The sequence below is a fragment of the Salmo salar genome, chromosome 09 (genome assembly GCF_965601325.2).
Source record: "Salmo salar chromosome 09, fSalSal1, whole genome shotgun sequence".
In the NCBI taxonomy this organism is placed as follows: Eukaryota; Metazoa; Chordata; class Actinopteri; order Salmoniformes; family Salmonidae; genus Salmo; species Salmo salar.
Genome location: NC_138299.1, coordinates 66,602,323 through 66,627,823, shown reverse-complemented (window position 1 = coordinate 66,627,823; position 25,501 = coordinate 66,602,323). Strand labels below are relative to the sequence as shown.

The 25,501-nt window shown below is 42.0% G+C and overlaps 1 protein-coding gene across 4 annotated transcripts in view; it reads left to right on the top strand.

The window, feature by feature from the left end:
• The window catches only part of LOC106611581 (teneurin-3), a 229,349-nt gene that overhangs the window by 20,153 nt on the left and 183,695 nt on the right, over window positions 1–25,501 (top strand). For all 4 annotated transcript variants that reach the window (XM_014211944.3, XM_014211943.3, XM_014211940.3 and 1 more), the window contains exon 2: window positions 20,627–20,986. In XM_014211944.3, the coding sequence (XP_014067419.2) occupies window positions 20,731–20,986 (256 nt within the window). In that variant the 5' untranslated portion in view covers window positions 20,627–20,730. The remainder of the gene's footprint in view (window positions 1–20,626; window positions 20,987–25,501) is intronic.

Sequence of the window (25,501 nt, the reverse complement as noted above, 5' to 3'; positions counted from 1 at the left end):
GGCCCTGCGGTGGCAGGCTGAACATCTGGGAAAGGGAAACCGACAGAAACGGCGAGCATGCATTTTTATTGCCTTTATTTACAGAGTGTAGGGTCTGGGGGTCTGAGTTAATATTTAGAGCAAGCCATCTGAATTGTAATTACTTGAACAAAGAGGGCTCTGTGAAGATTTGCCATTTTCAGCAGGTAAGTCTCCAGTGACTACTGTACTCTTTGGAAAATTCAACCTTGTGCTCACATCAGGAATGTGGGTCACTTCAGTTGAAACCACTTTATTTGGCTGTATTGGCTCTGAGCCACACCTAGGGTGGCTTCTACTTTGGTCCTGAATCATGAGTGTGAAGATCTGTGTCCAAACAAGAGAATCGAGCCTAGATCATAAAAGCTTCCCAGCTGGCCTTATTCTCGAAAATGTGTTTCCAAATTGACTGAAGTACATTGCTTAACACTATATTATACAACAAGTGCATTCGGAAAGTATTCAGACCGCTTGACTTTTTCCACATTTTGTTATGTTACAGCCTTATTGTAAAATGGATTAAATAACAAAATGCCCTCATCAATCTCCACACAATACCCCATAATGACAAAGCGAAAACAGGTTTTTAGAAATAAAAAAACAAATACCTTATTTAAATAAGTATTCAGACCCTTTGCTATGAGACTCGAAATTGAGCTCAGGTGCATCCTGTTTTCATTGATCATCCTTAAGATGTTTTTACAACTTGATTGGAGTACACCTGTGGTAAATTCAATTGATTGGACATGATTTGGAAAGGTACACACCTGTCTATATAAGGTCCCACAGTTGACAATGCATGTCAGAGCAAAAACCAAGCCATGAGGTCGAAAGAATTGTCCGTAGAGCTCCGAGACAGGATTGTGTCGAGGCAAAGATCTGGGGAATGGTACAAAAACGTTTCTGCAGCATTGTAGGTCCCATAGAACACAATGGCCTCCATCATTCTTAAATGGAAGAAGTTTGGAACCACCAAGACTCTTCATAGAGCTGGCCACCCGGCCAAACTGAGCAATCGGGGGAGAAGGTCCCTGGTCAAGGAGGTGACCAAGAACCCGATGGTCACTCTGACAGAGCTCTAAAGTTCTTCTGTGAAGATGGGAGAACCTTCCAGAAGGACGACCATCTCTGCAGCACTCCACCAATCTCTGGTCTGATGAAATCAAGATTGAACTTTTTGGCCTGAATGCCAAGCGTCACGTCAAGGAAACCTGGTACCATCTCTACGGTGAAGCATGGTGGTAGCAGCATCATGCTGTGGGGATGTTTTTCAGCGGCATGGAGACTAGTCAGGATCGGGGGAAAGATGAACGGAGCAAAGTACAGAGAGATCCTTGATGAAAACCTGCTCCAGAGCGCTCAGGACCTCAGACTGGGGCAAGGGGCATCTTCCAACAGGATTACGATCCTAAGCACACAGCCAAGACAATGCGGGAGTGGCTTCGGGACAAGTCTCTGGGTGGCTCAGCCAGAGCCCGGACTTGAACCCGATCGAACATCTCTGGAGAGACCTGAAAATAGCTGTGCAGTGATGCTCCCCATCCAACCAGACAGAGCTTGAGAGGATCTGCAGAGAAGAATGGGAGAAACTCCCCAAATACAGGTGTGCCAAGCTTGTAGCGTCATACCCAAGTAGACTCAAGGCTGTAATTGCTGCCAAAATACATTCAGTATATTCAATAATGTACTGAGTAAAGGATCTGAATACTTATGTAAATGTTACATTTTCCATTTATTTAAAAAAAAATACATTTGCAAACATGTATAATCCGTTTTTGCTTTGTCAGTATGGGGTATTGTGTGTCGATTGATTAGGGGAAAAAAACAATTTAATACATTTTAGGATGAGGCTGTAACTTAAGATGTGGAAAAAGTCAATGGGTCTGAATACTTTCCGAATGCACTGTATGGTGTATGGTTAATGTTTAAACGAAAATTGGGACTGTATATAACAGAAGAAGAGGTTTTCAGGGTACAATATGTAACTGGCTGGGGAGTCATAGGCCCGTGTAGTGCTTTGCTACGCTACATCGATCACTGCCCACCCTCACTGCCTTGCCAAAGGATCCCACTGTGCCACTAAATTACTGCAAGGTCGGCTTTTCTTTCTTGAGGTCAATCACTCATATTATCAAAGGTGACACATACAGAACAAATGACCTGTACAAATTGTACATTTTTCTTCCTTGCCATGAAGTGTCTTGTATCCTGACAGTATGTAGTACAGTTCTTAATCTGAATGGGGTGACTCCAGTGGTGTAAAGTACTTAAGTAAAAATACTTTAAAGTACTACTTAAGTAGTTTTGTTTGGGTAACTGTACTTTACTTTACTATTTATATTTTTGACAACTTTTACTTCACTACTTTCCTAAAGAAAATGATGTTCTTTTTACTCCATACATTTTCCCTGACACCTGAAAGTACTCGTTACATTTTGAATGCTTAGCAGGACAGAAAATGGTCCAATTCGCACACTTTTCATGAGGTCATCCCTAATGCCTCTGATCTGGTGGACTCACTAAACACAAATACTTTGGAGTGTGACCCTGGCTATCTGTAAAAAAAAATCTGGTTTTTTTTATTATTTGTACTTTTACTTTTGATACTTAAGTATATTTTAGCAATTACATTTACTTTTGATACTTAAGTATATTTTAGCAATTACATTTACTTTTGATACTTAAGGTATATTTAAAAACACATACTTTTAGACTTTTACTCAAGTAGTATTTTACTGGGTGACCTTTACTTGAGTCATTTTCTATTAAGGTATCTTTACTTTTACTCAAGTATGAGGATGTAGTACTTTTTCCACCACTGGGTGACTCGAGGAACATTTCTGGTGTATTGCAGTAAGGCACACAGAAATGATGTAGGCCTATTATGTGGTTCCTATATCCAAGCAACAAAGTGGCCTAATCAAACTACACCAGAAGTCCCTTTGTAGGCTTTAGCACCATGACAACTTCTATGAGTATCTCTCTAGGGTCCCTCAAAGCATTCTCATGTACAGGAACCACCTTCAGCGCATAGAGGACATTTTGATTAACCCTGAAAATGATAGTGTCAGTAACTTTTGGTATGCATTCACCTGGTTTTGTGAGAATCTGGCCCGCCACACATATCCCCATAACACAACCAGGGGGGCTTATAGCTGATTAGGACACTAATCATTTCTCCCTGTAGTCGGGGTTCGGTTGTCGGTGGCTCAGCAGACAAGTTCCTAAGCATTAACAGTTATCAGCCCCTTTATCTTTACAGGTCTATAAAGCATAAAAGGATGGAAATTGGGGAGGTTTGTGGGTAGAGGTCGACCGATTATGATTTTTCAACGCCGATACCGATTATTGGAGGACCAAAAAAAGCTGATGCCGATTAATCGGACAATTCTTTTGCCTATATATATTTATTTATTTACTTGTAATAATGACAATTACAACAATACTGAATGAACACTTATTTTAACTTAATATAATACATCAATAAAATCAATTTAGCCTCAAATAAATAATGAAACATGTTCAATTTGATTTAAATAATGCAAAAACAAAGTGTTGGAGAAGAAAGTAAAAGTGCAATATGTGCCATGTAAAAAAGCTAACGTTTAAGTTCCTTGCTCAGAACATGAGAACATATGAAAGCTGGTGGTTCCTTTTAACATGAGTCTCCAATATTCCCAGGTAAGATGTTGTAGTTATTATAGGAATTATAGGACTATTTCTCTCTATACGATTTGTATTTCATATACCTTTGACTTTTGGATGTTCTTATAGGCACTTTAGTATTGCCAGTGTAACAGTATAGCTTCCGTCCCTCTCCTCGGTCCTACCTGGGCTCGAACCAGGAACACATCGACAACAGCCACCCTCGAAGCGCGTTACCCATGTAGAGGAAGGGAAAAAACTACTCCAAGTCTCAGAGCGAGTGACGTTTGAAACGCTATTAGCGCACACCCAGCTAACTAGCTAGCCATTTCACATTGGTTACACCAGCCTAATCTTGGGAGTTGATAGGCTTGAAGTCATAAACATCGCAATGCATTGTGAAGGGCTGCTGGCAAAACGCACGAAAGTGCTATTTTGAATGAATGCTTACGAGCCTGCTGCTGCCTACCATCGCTCAGTCAGACTGCTCTATCAAATCATAGACTTAATTATAACATAATAACACACAGAAACACAACCCTTAGGTCATTAATATGGTCGAATCCGGAAACTATCATCTCGAGAACAAAACGTTATTCCTGTTACATTGCACAACCTTCAGTGTTATGTCATAATTACGTTAAATTCTGACAAATTACCCAAAGTGTTGCACTGCGTGCAATGAACGCAAAATGACACAATTTCACCTGGTTAATATTGGCTGCTAACCTGGATTTCATTTAGCTAAATATGCAGGTTTAAAAATATATACTTCTGTGTATTGATTTTAATAAAGGGATTGATGTTTATGGTTAGGTACAGTCGTGCAACGATTGTGCTTTTTTCGCAAATGCGCTTTTGTTAAATCATCCCCGTTTGGCGAAGTCGGCTGTCTTTGTTAGGAAGAAATAGTATTCACACAGTTCGCAACGAGCCAGGCGGCCCAAACTGCTGCATATACCCTGACTCTGTTTGCAAGAGAAGTGACACATTTTCCCTAGTTAAAAGAAATTCATGTTAGCAGGCAATATTAACTAAATATGCAGGTTTAAAAATATATACTTGTGTATTGATTTTAAGAAAGGCATTGATGTTTATGGTTGGAGCAACGTGTACCTAAGCGATTATATGCAACGCAGGACAGGCTAGATAAACTAGTAATATCATCAACCATGTGTAGTTAACTAGTGATTATGATTGATTGATTGTTTTTTATAAGATACGTTTAATGCTAGCTAGCAACTTACCTTAGCTTCTTACTGCATTCGAGTAACCTCGTGGAGTGCAATGTAAAGCAGGTGGTTAGAGCGTTGGACTAGTTAACCGTAAGGTTGCAAGATTGAATCCCTGAGCTGACAAGGTAAAAATCTGTCTTTCTGCCCCTGAACAAGGCAGTTAACCCACCGTTCCTAGGCCGTCATTGAAAATGAGAATGTGTTCTTAACTGACTTGCCTAGTTAAATAAAGGTCTGAAAAAAAAATCGCCGTCCAAAAATACCGATTTCCGATTGTTATGAAAACTTGAAATCGGCCCTAATTAATCGGCCATTCCGATTAATCGGTCAACCTCTATTTCTGGGTGGATTCATTCTCACCCACTGCACATGAATCTGTCAAATGTGTGTGAGTTCATGTTGGGAGTAGGATGGAGGCTTTACATCTCTACACTAAAGTGTCTTTCAGATTTCATCTCTGCATTGAAAGGAAAAACAACCTTCCAGGTAGTGGAAGTACTTCTCAGCATATTCTCAATAAAAAACTTGAGGCCTAGAACCTGCTTTCCAAGTTCACCGACCTGGCGGAAACCCAGGCAAATCGCATTTGTCTTGATTGCCTCCTACAGCCAAGGTACAGATGAGTCAGGCAGCGTTGATTTATTTCAATCCACTGGACAGATAATAAACCCATCTCCGCAGCACATGGGAGACTGGACACTGGCCAGGAGGCCGGAAAGGAGGCAGTTAGGACAGCCTCCATCTATCCTGGAAGATCCGATCCAGCAATATAACAGCTTTGCCCCGCTGGAGGTGTACCTACAGTTGAAGTCAGAAGTTTACATACACTTAGTTTGGAGTCATTAAAACTTGTTTTTCAACCACTCCACAAATTTCTTGTTAACAAACTATAGTTTTGGAAAGTCGGTTAGGACATCTACTTTGTGCATAACACAAGTCATTTTTCCAACAATTGTTTACAGACATATTATTTCACTTATAATTCACTGTGCCACAATTCCAGTGGGTCAAAAGTTTACATACACTAAGTTGACTGTGCATTTAAACATCTTGAAAAATTCCTGAAAATTATGTCATGGCTTTAGAAGCTTCTGATAGGCTAATTGATATCATTTGAGTCAATTGGAGGTGTACCTGTGGATGTATTTCCAAGGCCTACCTTCAACCTCAGTGCCTCTTTGCTTGACATCATGGGAAAATCAAAAGAAATCAGCCAAGACCTCAGAAAAAAATGGTAGACCTCCACAAGTCTGGTTCATCCTTGGGAGCAATTTCCAAATGCCTGAAGGTACCACGTTCATTTGTACAAACAATAGTACGCAAGTATAAACACCATGGGACCACACAGCCGTTCCAAAGTTGCGGCAAAATGGCTTAAGGAAAACAAAGTCAAGGTATTGGAGTGGCAAAGCCCTGACCTCAATCCAATAGAAAATGTGTGGGCAGAACTGAAAATGCATGTGCGAGCAAGGAGGCCTACAAACCTGACTCAGTTACGCCAGCTCTGTCAGGAGGAATGGGACAGAATTCACCCAATGTCACGTCCTGGCCAGTATATAAGGTTAATTGTTTTGTAGTTTGGTCAGGGCGTGGCAGGGGGTATTTGTTTTATGTGGTTCGGGGTGGTGTGTTTGTGTAAAGGGTGTTTGATTTAGTATTTCCGGGTTTTGGTTTATGTTTAGTTAATTCTATGGTTAGTCTAGTGTGTGTGTTTCTATGTTTGGTTGATTGGGGTTGGGACTCTCAGTTGAAGGCAGGTGTTGTCTATCTGCCTTTGATTGAGAGTCCCATATATTAGGGTGTGTTTGTATGTGTTATTTGTGGGTGATTGTTCTGTGTGTAAGCCGTATGCTTTACCAGACTGTTTGTAGTTGTTTGTTCGTTTCGTTTTGTTATTTTGTATGATCATTTTTGTAGTTAATAAAAATCAAGATGAGCATACACGTACCTGCTGCGTATTGGTCCTCCTTCACCGACAACAACCGTGACAGAATCACCCACCACCAAAGGACCAAGCAGCAGAGGAAGGAGCAGACAGAGTTAGAGTTGGACTGGCGGGAGAAGTGGACTTGGGAGGAAGTTCTGGACGGGGCCGGACCCTGGCATCAGGCTGGGGATTATCGCCGCCCGCAGTGGGAAATTGAGGCAGCCAAGGCAGAGAGGCGGTGGTACGAGGCCAGAGTGGACGCGCTGAAGGAGATGCACGAGAGGCACCCCCAAGAATTTTTTTTGGGGGGGCACACGGGTAGTTTGGCTAGGCGTAAGAAGAGCCGGAAGCCAGCTACCCGTGGTTATATGGAGGAGCGTATGGGGTGGAGAGCGCTATGTTTCGCTGAGGAGCGCACTATCTCACCCATACGCACGCACAGTCCGGTGCGAATTATTCCAGCCCCTCGCAGGTGCCGTGCTAGAGCGGGCATCCAGCCTGGTAGGAGGATGCCTGCGCAGCGCATCTGGTCGCCGGTACGCCTCCGAGGACCAGGCTACCCAACTCCCGCTCTACGCACGGCTACCATCAGACCCCTGCACAGCCCAGTCTGCCCTGTACGAGCACCCCGCTCGTACAAGGTTACTAGTTCCATCCAGCCAAGGCGGGTTGTGCAGGAGGTAAGATCTAGACCGACTGTGCGCCTCCATAGCCCTGGATTTCCAGCTCCTGTCTCTCGTGCGGACCCGGAAGTGCGTCAACCCAGTCCGACTCGTCCTGTTCCCGCTCCCCGCACTAGCCTGGAGGTGCGTGTTCATAAGCTGGTATATCCGGTACCAGCACCACGCACCAGGATTATAGTGCGTCAGCCCGCCAGTCAACAGTCATCATCAGAGCTGCCCGCCAGTCAACAGTCATCATCAGAGCTGCCCGCCAGTCAACAGTCATCATCAGAGCTGCCCGCCAGTCAACAGTCATCATCAGAGCTGCCCGCCAGTCAACAGTCATCATCAGAGCTGCCCGCCAGTCAACAGTCATCATCAGAGCTGCCCGCCAGTCAACAGTCATCATCAGAGCTGCCCGCCAGTCAACAGTCATCATCAGAGCTGCCCGCCAGTCAACAGTCGTCAGAGCTGCCCGCCAGTCAACAGTCGTCAGAGCTGCCTGCCAGTCAACAGTCGTCAGAGCTGCCCGCCAGTCAACAGTCGCCAGAGAGGTCAGACTGCGCTGAACTGCCGGAGTGGCCAGACTGCGCTGAACTGCCGGAGTGGCCAGACTGCCCTGAACTGCCGGAGTGGCCAGACTGCGCTGAACTGCCGGAGTGGCCAGACTGCGCTGAACTGCCGGAGTGGCCAGACTGCGCTGAACTGCCGGAGTGGCCAGACTGTGCTGAACTGCCGGAGTGGCCAGACTGCCCTGAACTGCCGGAGTGGCCAGACTGCCCTGAACTGCCGGAGTGGCCAGACTGCCCAGACTGTCCCGAGTGGCCAGACTGCCCAGACTGTCCCGAGTGGCCAGACTGCCCAGACTGTCCCGAGTGGCCAGACTGTCCTGAGTGGCCAGACTGTCCCGAACTGCCAGACTACCCAGACTGTCCCGAACTGCCAGACTGCCCAGACTGTCCCGAACTGCCAGACTGCCCAGACTGTCCCGAACTGCCAGACTGCCCAGACTGTCCCGAACTGCCAGACTGCCCAGACTGTCCCGAACTGCCAGACTGCCCAGACTGTCCCGAACTGCCAGACTGCCCCGACTGCCCCTCGGCGATGCCAGAGTGGCCCGACAGCCTGGAACGGCCGGAACCAGAGCCACCTCCAGAAATCGGTGGGTTCGGGAGGGGGGGTGTCGCACAGTGCCGTCGTTGACGGCAGCCACCCTCCCTTCCCTCCCTTTAGAAAGGGGGACTTTTTGTTGGTGTTGCTTGGGGTTATTTTTTGTTAAGGTGCTTCTGGGGTAGCACCTTTAAGGGGGGGGTACTGTCACGTCCTGGCCAGTATATAAGCTTAATTGTTTTGTAGTTTGGTCAGGGCGTGGCAGGGGGTATTTGTTTTATGTGGTTCGGGGTGGTGTGTTTGTGTAAAGGGTGTTTGATTTAGTATTTCCGGGTTTTGGTTTATGTTTAGTTAATTCTATGGTTAGTCTAGTGTGTGTGTTTCTATGTTTGGTTGATTGGGGTTGGGACTCTCAGTTGAAGGCAGGTGTTGTCTATCTGCCTTTGATTGAGAGTCCCATATATTAGGGTGTGTTTGTATGTGTTATTTGTGGGTGATTGTTCTGTGTGTAAGCCGTATGCTTTACCAGACTGTTTGTAGTTGTTTGTTCGTTTTGTTATTTTGTATGTTCATTTTTGTAGTTAATAAAAATCAAGATGAGCATACACGTACCTGCTGCGTATTGGTCCTCCTTCACCGACAACAACTGTGACACCCAATCTATTGTGGGAAGCTTGTGGAAGGCTACCAGAAACGTTTTACCCAAGTTAAGCAATGCTACCAAATACTAATTGAGTGTATGTAAACTTCTGATCCAATGGGAATGTGATGAAAGAAATAAAAGCTGAAATAAATCATTCTCTCCACTATTATTCTGACATTTCACATTCTTAAAATAAAGTAGTGATCCTAACTGACCTAAAACAGGGAATTGTTAATTGGATTAAATGTCAGGATTTGTGAAAAACTGAGTTTAAATGTATTTGGCTAAGGTGTATGTAAACCTCCGTCTTCAACTGTACCTGCTTCGGGAGTCAGCTCTGAAACTGGGAATGTACCAACAGCCGACAGCTGACCAGTGGCACCCTCCCCCAAGGCTACCAATGTGCAGCAGGGTCTCAGGCCCTCCTCCACCTTTCCCGGAGCTTCCGACACCATTCGTTGCTGCTGGTGCGGAGAGTCGAGCTAGTCCCATCCCGTTCCCCCTCTTCCTTCCCCATCAAATTCCATCACGACCACAGTCATTGTAGGCTGCTGGATTGGTGAGATTTTGGCCTGCCTACGGTCTGTGGACCGACCAAGGTCCACTCTGACCATGGGGCCGGTGCCCACGGTTCAACGACTCTATATTGGCACCATCGTCACTCACATGGGTTTTAACAACCTTCAACTTTAGGCGATCGTAGGAACTGCTGGGGACTACAAAATTATTTTTAACAACCTTGTTAGCATAGGGAAGAGAATAATTATCTCTGTCCCCCTCCTGTCCTAACGAAGGAGTTTAGAACGTTTCAGCTGCCTCGTTGCCCTAAAAGTGTACCTAAAGAAACTTTGAAGCAACAAGAATGTCTCCCTTTGTGACCATTTTTACTTGCTGTGGGAGCAACCAGCACTTTAAAAGAGACTATATTCACCAAATCCGCAGGTGTTCCACGATTATTTCCAGGGACATTGCAAACTGTTTTAGAGACTGATGGTCTGGGTCTGGTAGTGCTCCAGTCCTCCCTGTCATAATGAGCAACAGAGAACAGGGAAAATATTATGTCCCATAGTGCGGTTAATTTAATTAACCTAATTTATGTTCCTCTAACTCCCCTGAATGCCTTTGTCATTCCGACAGTTATCCATGTCAAGATCGGTTTATTGAATGTAAGATCTAAAAAAAATGGTTGTTCCTATGCAATGGTTTTATTATTTCCAATGACATTGATATTTTCATGATTTCTGAAACCTGATTTTGGTTCTCTAAATGAAACTACACCTTCAGCCTTTTCTTATCTACAGAAATCCAGCCTGTCTGTCCGTGGTGGTGTGGTAGCAGTCATTTATAGAGACAAGTACAGTGCCTTCAGAAAGTATTCATACCCCTTGTCTTAATCCACATTTTGTTGTGTTACAGCCTAAATAAAAAATGGATTATATCATGTGTTTCTGTCACCAATCTATACACAACACCCCGCAATGACAAAGTGAAAACATGTTTTTGGACATTTTTGCTAATTTAGTGAACATTTTATACAGAATTATCTCATTTTATATAAGTATTCACACCCCTGAGACAATACATGTTGGAATCACCTTTGGAAGCGATTACAGCTGTGAGTCTTTCTGGGTAAGTCTCTAAGAGTTTTGCACACATGGATTGTACAATAAGGTGAATTTGTCTCCCAGTGTCTGGTGGAAATCAGACAACCAGGTTTTTCCCTAGAATTTTGCCTGTGCTAAGCTCTATTGTTTCTTTTTTCCTAAAAAAAACCCTAGTCCTTGCCGATGACAAGAATACCCATAACGTGATGCAGCCACCACCATGCTTGAAAATATGAAGAGTGATGTACTCAGTTATGTGTTGTGTTGGATTTGTCTCAAACATAGCGCTTTTGTATTCAGGACATAAAGTTAATTTCTTTGCCACATTTATGGCAGTTTTACGTTAGTGCCTTATTGCAAACAGCATGCATGTTTTGGAATATTTTTATTCTGTACAGGCTTCCTTCTTTTCACTCTGTCATTTAGGTTAGTATTGTGGAGTAACTACAATGTTGTTGATCCATCCTCAGTTTTCTCCTATCACAGCCATTTAACTCTGCAACTGTTTTAAAGTCACCATTGGCCTCATGGTGAAATCCCTAAGCTGTTTCCTTCCCCTCCGGCAACTGAGTTAGGAATGATGCCTGTATATTTGTAGTGACTGACTGTATTGATACACCATCCAAAGTGTAATTAATAACTTCACCATGCGCAAAGGGATATTCAATGTCTGCTTTCTTTATTTTTACCCATCTACCAATAGGTACCCTTCTTTGAGAGGCATTGGAAAACCTCCCTCTTTGTGGTTGAATCCGTGTTTGAAATTCACTGCTCGACTAAGGGAACCTTACAGATAATTGTATGTGTGGGGTATAGAGATGAGGTAGTCATTCAAAAATCATGTTAAACACTATTATTGAACACACTGAGTCCATGCAACTTATTATGTGACTTGTTAAGCACATTTTTACTCCTGAACTTATTTAGGGTTGCCATAACAAAGTGGTTGAATACTTATTGACTCAAGACATTTCAGCTTTTCATACTGACTTTGTAAACATTTCTAAAAACAGGTTGTAGAAGTGAAGGGGTGTGAACTTTCTGTAGGCACTGTATATACACTATATATATACAAAAGTATGTGGACACACCTTCAAATTAGTGTATCAACCACACTCGTTGCTAACAGGTGCATAAAATCAAGCACACAGCCTTTCAATCTCCATAGACAAATATATGCTGTAGAATGGCCTTACTGAAGAGCTCAGTGACTTTCAACGTGGCACAGTCATAGGATGCCATCTTTCTAACAAGTCAGTTTGTCAAATTTCTTCCCAGCTACAGCTGCCCCGGTCAATTGTAAGTGCTGTTATTGTGATGTGGAAATGTCTAGGAGCAACAATGGCTCAGACGTGAAGTGGGTGTCCTAGATTGCACCACTCACTACCGAGTTCCAAACTGTCTCTGGAAGCAACATCAGCACAAGAACTGTTCGTCGGGAGCTTCAGGAAATGTGTTTCCATGGCTGAGCAGCCGCTCACAAGCCTAAGATCACAAATATGCAATGCCAAGCGTCGGCCGGAGGGGTGTAAAGCTCGCCAACATCGGACTTTTGAGCAGTGGAAATGCGTTCTTTGGATTGATGAATCACGCTTCACCATCTGGCAGTCCAATGGATGAATCTGGGTTTGGTGGATGCCAGGAGAACCCTACCGCCCCCAATGCATAGTGCCAACTGTAAAGTTTGGTGGAGAAGGTATAATGGTCTGGGGATGTTTTTCATGGTTCGTGCTAGGGCCCTTAACGCTACAGCATACCATGACATTGTAGATGATTCCATGCTTCCAACTTTGTGGCAACAGTTTGGGGAAGGCCCTTTCCTGTTTCAGCATGACAATCCTCCCATGCACAAAGCGAGGTCCATACGGTGTTGAAGAACTTGACTGGCCTGCACAGAGCCTTGACCTCAACCCCATCGAACACCTTTGGTATGAATTGGAACGCTGACTGCAATCTAGGCCTAATCGCCCAACATCAGTGCCCGAACTCACTAGTGCTCTTGTGGCTGAATGGAAGTAAGTCCCAGCAGCAATGTTCCTACATCTAGTGAAAAGCCTTCCCAGAAGAGTGGAGGCTGTTATAGCAGCAAAGGTGGGACCAACTCCGTATTAAGGCCCATGATTTTGAAATGACATGTTCAACGAGCCGGTGTCCACATACTTTTGGTCATGTGGTGTATGCAGCCCTGTGTCATGTAGCGAATTTTCTTAATTTTAGAGCCTTATCTTTTGCTTGAACGAGAAGAACCCCACCTTGTATATTTTAATGTACTGCCCTCCAGTGGTGTAAAAGTACTTAAGTAGTACTTTAAATTATTTTTAAGTAGTTGTTTGGGGTATCTGTACTAGAGGTCGACCGATTTATTGGCATGGCCGATTATTTAGGGCCGATTTCGTGTTTTCAGAACAATCGGTAATCAACATTTTTGGATGCCGATTATAGCCGATTACATTGCAATCCACGAGGAGACTGTGTGGCAGGCTGACCACCGGTTACGTGAGTGCAGCAAGGAGCCAAGGTAAGTTGCTTGCTAGAATTAGAATTATCTTATAAAAAACAATCAATCTTAACATAATCACTAGTTAACTACATATGGTTGATGATATTACTAGTTTACCTAGCTTGTCCTGCGTTGCATATAATCAATGAGGTGCCTATCATCGAATCACAGTCTACTTCGCCAAATGGGTGATGATTTAACAAAATCTCATTCACGTCAGGGTATATGCAGCAGTTTGGGCTGCCTGGCTCGTTGTGAACTGTGTGAAGACCATTTCTTCCTAACAAAGACCATAATTAATTTGCCAGAATTTTACATAATTAGCAATGTAACAGCAATATTTAGACTTAGGTTTGCCACCCGTTCGATAAAATACAATACGGTTCCGTATTTCACTGAAAGAATAAACATTTTGTTTTTGAAATGATAGTTTCCGGATTTGACCACATTAACCTCTTACATCTAGACGTTCCGCTAGCGGAACACCTGCTCCAATATCCAATGATAGGCGTGGCGCGAATTACAAATTCCTCAAAAATACAAAAACGTCCATTTTTCAAACATATGACTATCTTCCAGCATTTTAAAGACAAGACTCTCCTTTATCTAACCACACTGTCCGATTTCAAAAAGGCTTTACAGCGAAAGCAAAACATTAGATTATGTCAGCAGAGTACCCAGCCAGAAATAATCAGACACCCATTTTTCAAGCTAGCATATAATGTCACAAAAAACAAAACCACAGCTAAATGCAGCACTAACCTTTGATGATCTTCATCAGATGACACACCTAGGACATTATTTTATACAATACATGCATGTTTTGTTCAATCAAGTTCATATTTATATCAAAAACCAGCTTTTTACATTAGCATGTGACGTTCAGAACTAGCAAACCTCCGGTGAATTTACTAAATTACTCACGATAAACGTTCACAAAAAACATAACAATTATTTTAAGAATTATAGATACAGAACTCCTTTGTGCAATCGAGGTGTCCGATTTTAAAATAGCTTTTCGGTGAAAGCACATTTTACAATATTCTGAGTAGATGGCCCAGCCATCACGGCTAGCTATTTAGACACCCACGAAGTTTAGCCCTGACCAAACTCCGATTTACTATTAGAAAAGTTTGATTACCTTTGGTGTTCTTCGTCAGAATGCACTCCCAGGACTGCTACTTCAATAACAAATGTTGGTTGGGTTCAAAATAATCCATTGTTATATCCAAATGACGGCGTTTTGTTTGTGCGTTCAAGACACTATCCGAAGTGTAAATAAGGGTCACGAGCATGGCGCATTTCGTGACAAAAGATTTCTAAATATTCCATTACCGTACTTCGAAGCATGTCAACCGCTGTTTAAAATCAATTTTTATGCAATTTTTCTCGTAAAAAAGCGATAATATTCCGACCGGTAATGGACAATAATGTCAGACAGGGCACTTCCTGCATGGAATCTTCTCAGGTTTTGGCCTGCCAAATGAGTTCTGTTATACTCACAGACACCATTCAAACAGTTTTAGAAACTTTGGAGTGTTTTCTATCCAAAGCTAATAATTATGTGCATATTCTAGTTTCTGGGCAGGAGTAATAATCAGATTAAATTGGGTACGTTTTTTATCCGGCCGTGAAAATACTGCCCCCTAGCCATAACAGGTTAATGACCTAATGCTCGTATTTCTCTGTGTTTATTATATTATAATTAAGTCTATGATTTGATATTTGATAGAGCAGTCTGACTGAGTGGTGGTAGGCAGCAGCAGGCTCGTAAGCATTCATTCAAACAGCACTTTCCTGCGTTTGCCAGCAGCTCTTAGCAATGCTTGAAGCACAGCGCTGTTTATGACCTCAAGCCTATCAACTCCCGAGATTAGGCTGGCAATACTGTAGTGCCTACAAGAACATCCAATAGTCAAAGGTATATGAAATACAAATGGTATAGAGAGAAATAGTTCTATAATTCCTATAATAACTACAACCTAAAACTTCTTAACTGGGAATATTGAAGACTCATGTTAAAAGGAACCACCAGCTTTCATATGTTCTCATGTTCTGAGCAAGGAACTTAAACGTTAGCTTTTTTACATGGCACATATTGCACTTTTACTTCTCCAACTCTGTGTTTTTGCATTATTTAAACCAAATTGAACACGTTTCATTATTTATTTGAGACTAAATAGATTTTATTTATGTTTAATATTAAGTTAAAATAAGTGTTCATTCAGTACTGTTTTTTTGGTCCACCAATAATCGGTATCGGTGTTGAAAAATCATAAGCGGTCGACCTCTAATCTGTACTTTACTTTACTCTTTATACACTGCTCAAAAAAATAAAGGGAACACTTAAACAACACAATGTAACTCCAAGTCAATCACACTTCTGTGAAATCTGATTGACAATACATTTCACATGCTGTTGTGCAAATGGAATAGACAACAGGTGGAAATTATAGGCAATTAGCAAGACACCCCCAATAAAGGAGTGGTTCTGCAGTGGTGACCACAGACCACTTCTCAGTTCCTATGCTTCCTGGCTGATGTTTTGGTCACTTTTGAATGCTGGCAGTGCTTTCACTCTAGTGGTAGCATGAGACGGAGTCTACAACCCACACAAGTGGCTCAAGTAGTGCAGCTCATCCAGGATGGCACATCAATGCGAGCTGTGGCAAGAAGGTTTGCTGTGTCTGTCAGCGTAGTGTCCAGAGCATGGAGGCGCTACCAGTAGACAGGCCAGTACATCAGGAGACGTGGAGGAGGCCGTAGGAGGGCAACAACCCAGCAGCAGGACCGCTACCTCCGCCTTTGTGCAAGGAGGAGCAGGAGGAGCACTGCCAGAGCCCTGCAAAATGACCTCCAGCAGGCCACAAATGTGCATGTGTCTGCTCAAACGGTCAGAAACAGAATCCATGAGGGTGGTATGAGGGCCCAACGTCCACAGGTGGGGGTTGTGCTTACAGCCCAACACCGTGCAGGACGTTTGGCATTTGCCAGAAAAATCCAAGATTGTCAAATTCGCCACTGGCGCCCTGTGCTCTTCACAGATGAAGCAGGTTCACACTGAGCACATGTGACAGACGTGACAGAGTCTGGAGACGCCGTGGAGAACGTTCTGCTGCCTGCAACATCCTCCAGCATGACCGGTTTGGCGGTGGGTCAGTCATGGTGTGGGGTGGCATTTCTTTGGGGGGCCGCACAGCCCTCCATGTGCTCGCCAGAGGTAGCCTGACTGCCATTAGGTACCGAGATGAAATCCTCAGACCCCTTGTGAGACCATATGCTGGTGCGGTTGGCCCTGGGTTCCTCCTAATGCAAGACAATGCTAGACCTCATGTGGCTGGAGTGTGTCAGCAGTTCCTGCAAGAGGAAGGCATTGATGCTATGGACTGGCCCGCCCGTTCCCCAGACCTGAATCCAATTGAGCACATCTGGGACATCATGTCTCGCTCCATCCACCAACGCCACGTTGCACCACAGACTGTCCAGGAGTTGGCGGATGCTTTAGTCCAGGTCTGGGAGGAGATCCCTCAGGAGACCATCCGCCACCTCATCAGGAGCATGCCCAGGCATTGTAGGGAGGTCATACAGGCACGTGGAGGCCACACACACTACTGAGCCTCATTTTGACTTGTTTTAAGGACATTACATCAAAGTTGGATCAGCCTGTAGTGTGGTTTTCCACTTTAATTTTTAGTGTGACTCCAAATCCAGACCTCCATGGGTTGATAAATTGGATTTCCATTGATTATTTTTGTGTGATTTTGTTGTCAGCACATTCAACTATGTAAAGAAAAAATTATTTAATAAGATTATTTCATTCATTTAGATCTAGGATGTGTTATTTTAGTGTTCCCTTTATTTTTTTTAGCAGTATATTTTGCACAACTTGTCCTTTTACTTCACTACATTCCTAAAGAAAATGATGTACTTTTTACTCCAACATTTTCCCTGACACCCAAAAGTATTCGTTACATTTTGAATGCTTAGCAGAACAGAAAATGGTCCAATTCGCACACTTTTCAAGAGGTCATCCCTACTGCCTTTGCTCTGGCTGACACACTAAACACAAATGCTTTGTTTTTAAATTATGTCTGAGTGTTGGAGTGTGACCCTGGCTATCTGTAAATAAAAACATTTTTAAAAAGGGTGTTGTCTGCTTAGCTTAATATTTGGAATTTAAATCATTTGTACTTTTACTTTTGATACTTAAGACCAAATACTTTTAGACTTTTACTCAAGTAGTATTTTACTGGGTAACTTTCACTTTTACTTGAGTCATTTTCTATTAAGGTATCTTTACTTTTACTCAAGTATGAGAATGTAGTACTTTTTCTACCACTGCCACCCTCCTAAACCTAACAGTTTGTTCATTGCAGAATTCTCTCACCTGCTATATTTGGTTACCCCTATATATGACAGGGTTGTTATTCTTGGAGAGCTAAACATTAATGCGTGTTGCCCAAGTAATGCACTAGCTGGGGAGCATTTTAACCTGTTAGAATCCTTTAACTTTGCTATATGCCACAGGGCCTTCACACAACAAAGATCATACTCTTGATCTCATGATGATGATCTAAATACTGATAACTATTGATGGGTGTGTCTCTGACCATCTCAGTATTGTTTTGAAAATGCTTTCTTCTCCTAAAATGTGTATGTCCCCAGTCCCTCAAACATCATTCTTCTCCTCAACTGCTAATACATTTACCAATGCTTTTTTTATCCTATACTAATGATCCTGTTCTGTGTCATCACCGTTGATTTGCTGAACATTTTCAATGACATGTCAGGCTAGTTTATACTCTGTGGCACCAGTTAAAACCAAGAATAAACTGTCTGCCAGTATCACCTTGTTAAATGAACACACTTGTGCCTTAAAGTGTACTCAGAAAGGCTTAACGTAAATGGAAATGCAAACTTCAAGTATTCTATGAAGGATATGATGAGAAATGATCTGTTAACAGTTTTTGTGATTCTGTATAGAATAATCTACTGTCTACTGCTTCCCTTTACTCATTTGAGAAAATATCCTTTGAGTCCCTCCTTGATGCTGTAGCTCACATGAAGACCTCCTGTTTCCTCCTAGACATGACCCCTACTGGACTACTAAAAAAGGTTATGCCTACTGTCGGCCCCAACATTCTGTCTATTGTAAATAGTTCCCTGACTTCTGTCTCCGTTCCAACCTATTTTAAAACTGCTCTGGTTCAACATCTTAAAAAGCCCAATCTCGACCCTCCTCACATAATTTTTTATCCAATATTGTAGAAAAAGTTGTTTTCACACAATCGGTGGCTTATTTGCATATGAATAACTTATCTGAAAATTCCAGTCAGGCTTCCACTCACTTCACAGCAGAGAAACTTATTTTTTGAAGGTCAGTATTGACCTTCTGTTGGCTGTCTATCTATGTGGCAGACGTTTCTCAGTGAGCATTGGTGGTTTAGTATCGTCCCCAGACCCTATTCACTATGGTGTCCCTCAGGTGTAAAATTCTGGGCCCCATCCTGTTTTCGCTGTACATGCTTCCCCTTGGTGACATCATCTGCAATCATAGCATTCAGCTTCACTGCTATGCGGATGACACGTTTTATTTACCAGTCAGACCCAGTGACCAAGCTAGCATACAGTAGCTACCCTTCACAAGTGTCTTCCTGACATCAAACATCTGACAATTTACTCCAGCTCAGTGATAAGAAATCAGAGGTTTTATTTGGCCCCCTCCTAGATAGAACCCAGATTGTAAATAACCTTGGTCATTTGTCCATCAATGTAAAGCCTACGGCCAGAAACGTTGGTGTCTTCTTTGACCCTGACCTAAACCTTGAGCTGCATGTAAAGAAGATTGTTCAATCCTGTTTTTATTATCTACGAAGTATAGCTAAATTCAAGTCTTTTTATCTCAGTCACTGATCTGGAGAATGTTATACATGCTTTTATTTCCTCACCCCTAGATTGCTGTAAGTCATTGTATACATGTCTCAGTCAGAAATCACTTCACAGTCTACAGTTCAAAATGCTGCAGCACAACTTTTAACAGGCACCAGAAAATCTAACCATATCAAACCCCATTTTAGCTTCTCTACACTGGCTACCAGTCACTTTTTTAGAATACATTATAAAATTGTATTAATCATGTTTCAGGCTTGGTTCAGCCACATCCTGTATCTCTGATCTGTAATCCCCCTACGAACCAGGATGCAGCCTGAGATCCTCTGGCAAGGCACTGTTGACCATTACAAAGTCTAGGTTGAAAACTAAACGAAACCGGGCATTTGCCATTAGGGCCACTAGACGTTGGAATGGTCTGCCAGAGGAGATCAGGCTTGCAGATTTTTAAATCCCATCTGAAGACACACTTTTATAAAGATGCTTTTAATGTATGATTTCAATGTATGATTTTAATTGGCTATATTTTTTTCATTCTCCTTCTTCCTGTCTTTGTTTCTTTTCTTAGTAATTTTATTTTATTATATTATTTTATAATACATTTTAAGCAATTTGTTACTTATATTGAAAGTGCTATACAAATGTTGTTGTTGTTATTGTTATTATTATTATTATTATTATATTCATGACCCTTGGATCCATCCTCTACCTCTAGTGCTTCTGGAAGTATCCCAGGAAAGGATCTCCAGGTAGTCTTCCATATCTTAACATGCACAAGGTGTCATTAAAATATTTTGATGATTGATGTAAAGCAAAGTTTCAGTTTATCAGTTTCAGTAGAGGAAAGGTAGGGGTGTCTGATACACCTGTCTTCGGGCTTCCAGCTGAGCCAAAACAGAAATGAAAGTGTGGTATTTCGGGATGAGTGGAAAAGGTTGGTATTAAACACTTGAGCAGCACACCAGGGATTCTCACCACTCACTCTCCCCTTGGGGTTTTTGCGGATTCGTTTTATTCTTTCTTCCCACGTCTGTCCCCATTTTACCGAAATCCTCAGCAGTGAAAATCCACCCTTTGCACGTTCTACACTTAACGGTAGCAGCTAATCAAAGTGTCTAAATTAACGTCTACCTCAGATATATATATATATATATATATATATCACACACACACAACCAAGTTGTGTCCAAAAGAATAAAAGAAAGTGTGAGAGTGAATGAGTGAGAGGAGAACTGTTTTATTGAGGGGAGTTCATCCATGGAATGGCTTACGGGTGGGGTTTGAGAGGTGGTGGTGGTGGTGCTGTGGTGGGTGTGAGTGTGGGCTTTTGAAGATTAAGTGGGCGGATTAGTGTTATCTGAGCTTCTCATCTCCCCCCTCTCTGTTTGTCCAGGTCGACAGAAATACAGAGGGAGAGACTTACCAACAGCGTAAAGCGGAATATCCCAAAGCGATCTGCTCAGGAGAGAACGGGGGAGGACACAGTATGCAGGCAGCATGGAACAGGTGAAGGAGCAGCGGCCCTTCTGCTCGCTCTCCAAGAGCCAGAGAGACCACGAAAGGGAGCGGGATCTGGAACGGCGTTACACCGCATCATCGACAGACAGAGAAGGGGCCTGCCGGGTGCCTACACAGAAGTCCTACAGCTCTAGCGAGACGCTGCAGGCCTACGACCATGACCCCGCCCGGCTGCTATTCTCAGGCCGAGTCAAGGAGATGGCCTATCAGGAGACCAATGACTACGGCAGGCCAGGTCAGTACAGTCACAGCTCTATTTCAATGATATGAAATCTTTGCAATATGCCCATTATATGCTTAATAATGGCCGTATTGTATGGATATAATTTGTGTTGATGAGATTTGATTCAGATTTCATATGTGTATTTTTTAAACATAATTAACTTGGGAACACATGGAGTTTGGTAAAAAAAAAAATATATATTAAAATATAAATTCATTGTCTACAGTTTAGCTCATTGACATAGAAAAGATGTTTGATACTGTATTAGTAAGTCTGATGTTTTGTCTTAGGTAAGGTATCCCGTGGGTTTCTTTAAACTGGTGGTGGTCTTTATCTTCTTGTATGATCAATTTACCAGCATTCATAGCTTGTCACTTGAGGTTTTTATTAATCCATGATGAAAAGTAGAGCTCTTTTCGATCTGTGCTTGAACTATGTACACATCCAAACCAAATTATCACACTCCACACTCCACATACCAATGATAATTACCCATTAAACTGCTGAGCAAATAACCCAGCTTTTTAATTGGTTGTTGGCAATTGGCAGGAAATTTTCATAATAAGAATAAAGTGTTATAGCCGATTCTTGATGATCTATGAACAGATCATAATTAATGGCATATTTATCATAGATTCCTGCTAATTGGCGCCAGCTGGAAATTAATAGCATTCTAATTAGGCTGTGGGACGAATGTTAGTTTTCCCTTTATTTCTAGATCAAATTAGGACTTTTAGTGAAAAGGTAATGAGCGATTGGAATTATTATCACCTCAATGATTATTCAGTTGGAGAACGATGGCAAAATTAGTACTTTGTGTTTGAACATGTACTTGTTCAAATGTAAATCACAACTCCAAATACTGAATGATTCAGTTTAATTAGAAATGATTATGTGAAATGTTTTGCATTTCAAAGTATTTATCTGTTTAGAAAAAAGTTAATTCACAACTTGGACCTTAATAAAAACCTAAAACTATACTTATTATTTTACTTATTATCCTATGAAGTTTGAAACATTACATAGAATATTGTCAATGTATCTTATTGCGCTGTTGCAGTTTTTGCCTTACAATGTTCTTTGTCAATTTCACATGTTTTTACCGGAATAACCGGTAAACTAAATGTAAATGCAAGAAATTGATTTTTGTAAATTATTTTATTAATTGTTATTGTACTTATATTAGTCTTACTACTTGCATTGTCTGCAATGGTATTTTTTTATTCATATGGGTAAAATACATGTGTGTAGTCTTATGTAGCATGAATTTACATTTTCAAACGTTCAGCTAGAAGAATAAAAAATACAAATATTAATGGAAAACTTTGACTGTATATTTTCCCCAAAATACATTTTAGAAAATAATTACAGTGAACAATAATTTATATTACTTGGTATAATTGAATTTTGTCCACACATTTAGAAATGTTACTTTGGTAGATTTTTTTCTGTTTACTTCAGACCACATTTTGTATTTACTCAATCCAGCATTGACAGTGTAAATTTCCATGCATCTGTTTTTCGCTTTTTGTTTCTATATTAAATCCTCACTTTAAATTCAGATTTACAAACGATTAAGAAGACACAGAGCCGTGAATCTGTTACAATTTACGATTTAGGTAGTTGGATACAATGAGTGGGATTATCTTTTCCTTGAGTAGTCTAGAGGAATGTTGTTTTCAGACGGTTTGTTTTAGGTTCAAGTGTAAGGTCAGTCCCGATAATCCCCAAAGCAACAAAAGTCCTATTTATTTCTATCTTAAAGTGGAACTGACAGCATTTTAGCAACCTGAACTCTTATTAAAGTCTGTTTATATACACCCCCAGGAAGAACATAACACCTTTTTAAATGTTTTCTGACAAGTGAGCAATTACATATTATCATTTTCACATTTTCATAAATTCTTAAGTCAATCAAATGTATTTATAAAACCCTTTTTACATCAGCCGATGTCACAAAGTGCTATACAGAAACCCAGCCTAAAACCCCAAACATCAAGCAATGCAGATGTAGAAGCACGGTGGCTAGGAAAAACTCCCTAGAAAGGCTGTAACCTAGGAAGAAACCTAGAGAAGAACCAGGCTCTGAGGGGTGGCCGGTCCTCTTCTGGATGTGCCGGGTGGAGATTATAACAGTACATGGCTAAGATGTTCAAACGTTCATAGATGACCAACAGGGTCAAATAATAATAATCAGTGGTTGTAGAGGGTGAAACAGGTCAACATCTCAGGAGTAAATGTCAGTTGGCATTTCATAGCCGATCATTCAGAGTTAGAGACAGCAGGTGCTGTAGAGAGAGAGAGAGAGAGAGAGAGAGAAGAAAACAGCAGGTCCGGGACAAGGTAGCACGTCCAGTGAACAGGTCAGGGTTCCATAGCCGCAGGCAGAACAGATGAAACTGGAGCAGCAGCACAACCAGGTGGACTGGGGACAGCAAGGTGTCATCAGGCCAGGTAGTCCTGAGGCATGGTCCTAGGGCTCTGGTCCTTGGAGAGAAGAGAAAGAGAGAGAGAATTAGAGGGAGCCTACTTAAATTCACACAGGACACCGGATAAGACAGGAGAAATACTCCAGCCTGACCCTAGCCCACATAAGCTATTGCAGCATAATTATTTCTGGGAATTACATATACTAAGGCATTTGTGAAAATTCTATAGCAATATAGAGTGGAAAAGCGGCAGTGCGTTTGGACAATTAATAGACATCTCTTGTCCAAGACCGGAGTCTACGCAGTGTCACATTGGTGTAAAGGATCAGGAGACAGGCGCAGGAATGCGTAATAGGGGTTTTTATGGACCCAAATTACAGCGTGCCATGAAAGGCACGGGGACGAAGACCAAACAAACACGTATACAAAACACAGGGTTGAAACCCAAACAAAAGAGCGAGGAGTACATCGAATAAATACACGGGGCGCACAATGATACCACACGGGACGAAACCCGGAATCATCTGCACAATACAAGTGGCACGAAAGCCAAAACAACACAGCTCAGGTACTCACACGACCAACAGACATTGTAACAATAATCGACAGGACAATGGTGAACAAAGGGCACACTTATACAATTACTAATCAAGGAAATGGGGACCAGGTATGCGTAATGACACATTTCCGGAGGTATCCGTGACACGCAGACCGGTGCGTCATAGCCAATCGGAGCTACAGTAGGCCTTTTCGCAAAACAAGGCATTTGCCACTCAGGTCTGCCATCATTCACTTTGAACTGGACTGTGTGTTTACAGGTAGCTGCAACAGCACGACTTTAGATCATTAGAACGCATTCGCCAAAGCCACAGAATTCACCTTAATGGATTCTTGCAAATATATAAATACCACGGGAGTCCTCTTACATTTGGGAACTTTACAGTCCTATTGATCAAACAACCATGAAAAGGTAGGCTCTCTCTCCCTCAGTTATGCACATCAACAACAACAAGATCAACGACTAATGCTAGCCAAAACAAGATGAGCTAAAATCTAACGAAGGAACATTTAGATGAACTCTCAAACTTTTTCAGCTCGTCAAAATTGCACTAATAAACAATGGGGCATTGAAGCTTACTTGTCCTTCTGAAGCTTGCCTGCCAGTAAATTAATTATTGTCCCAACCAAACACCCAAGCTAACTGGCTAAAGTTCCTCTGTCCAGTGTCTGTGTTCTTTTGCCCATTTTAATATTTTATTTTCATTGGGCAGTCTGAGATATGGCTTTTTCTTTGCAACTCTGCCTAGAAGACCAGGATCCCAGAGTCGCCTCTTCACTGTTGACGTTGAGACGGGTGTTTTGCGGGTACTATTTAATGAAGCTGCCAGTTGAGGACTTGTGAGGCGTCTGTTTCTCAAACTAGACACTCTAATGTACTTGTCCTCTATTCTGGTTAGATACAGTTTGCGCTATTCTGTGAAGGGAGTATTACACAGCGTTGTACGAGATCTTCAGTTTCTTGCCAATTTCTCGCATGGGATAGACTTAATTTCTCAGAACAAGAATAGACTGACTAGTTTCAGAAGAAAGGTCTTTGTGTATGGCCATTTTGAGCCTGTAATTGAACCCACAAATGCTGATGCTCCAGATTCTCAACTACAGTGTCTTGCAAAAGTATTCATCCCCCTTGGTGTTTTTTCTATTTTGTTGCATTACAACCTGTAATATAAATAGATTTTTATTTGGATTTCATGTAATGGACATACACAAAATAGTCAAAATTTGTGAAGTGAAATGAAAAAAATAACTTGTTTCAAAGAATGTAAAAAAATGTAAAACAGAAAAGTGGTGCATGCATATATATTAACCCCCTTTGCTATGAAGCCCCTAAATAAGATCTGGTGCAACCACTTACCTTCAGAAGTCAAATAATTAGTTAAATAAAGTCCACCTGTGTGCAATCTAAGTGTCACATGATCTGTCACATGATCTCAGTATATATACACCTCTTCTGAAAGGCCCCAGTGTCTGCAACACCACTAAGCAAGGGGCACCACCAAGCAAGAGGCAATATGAGACCAAGGAGCTCTCCAAACAG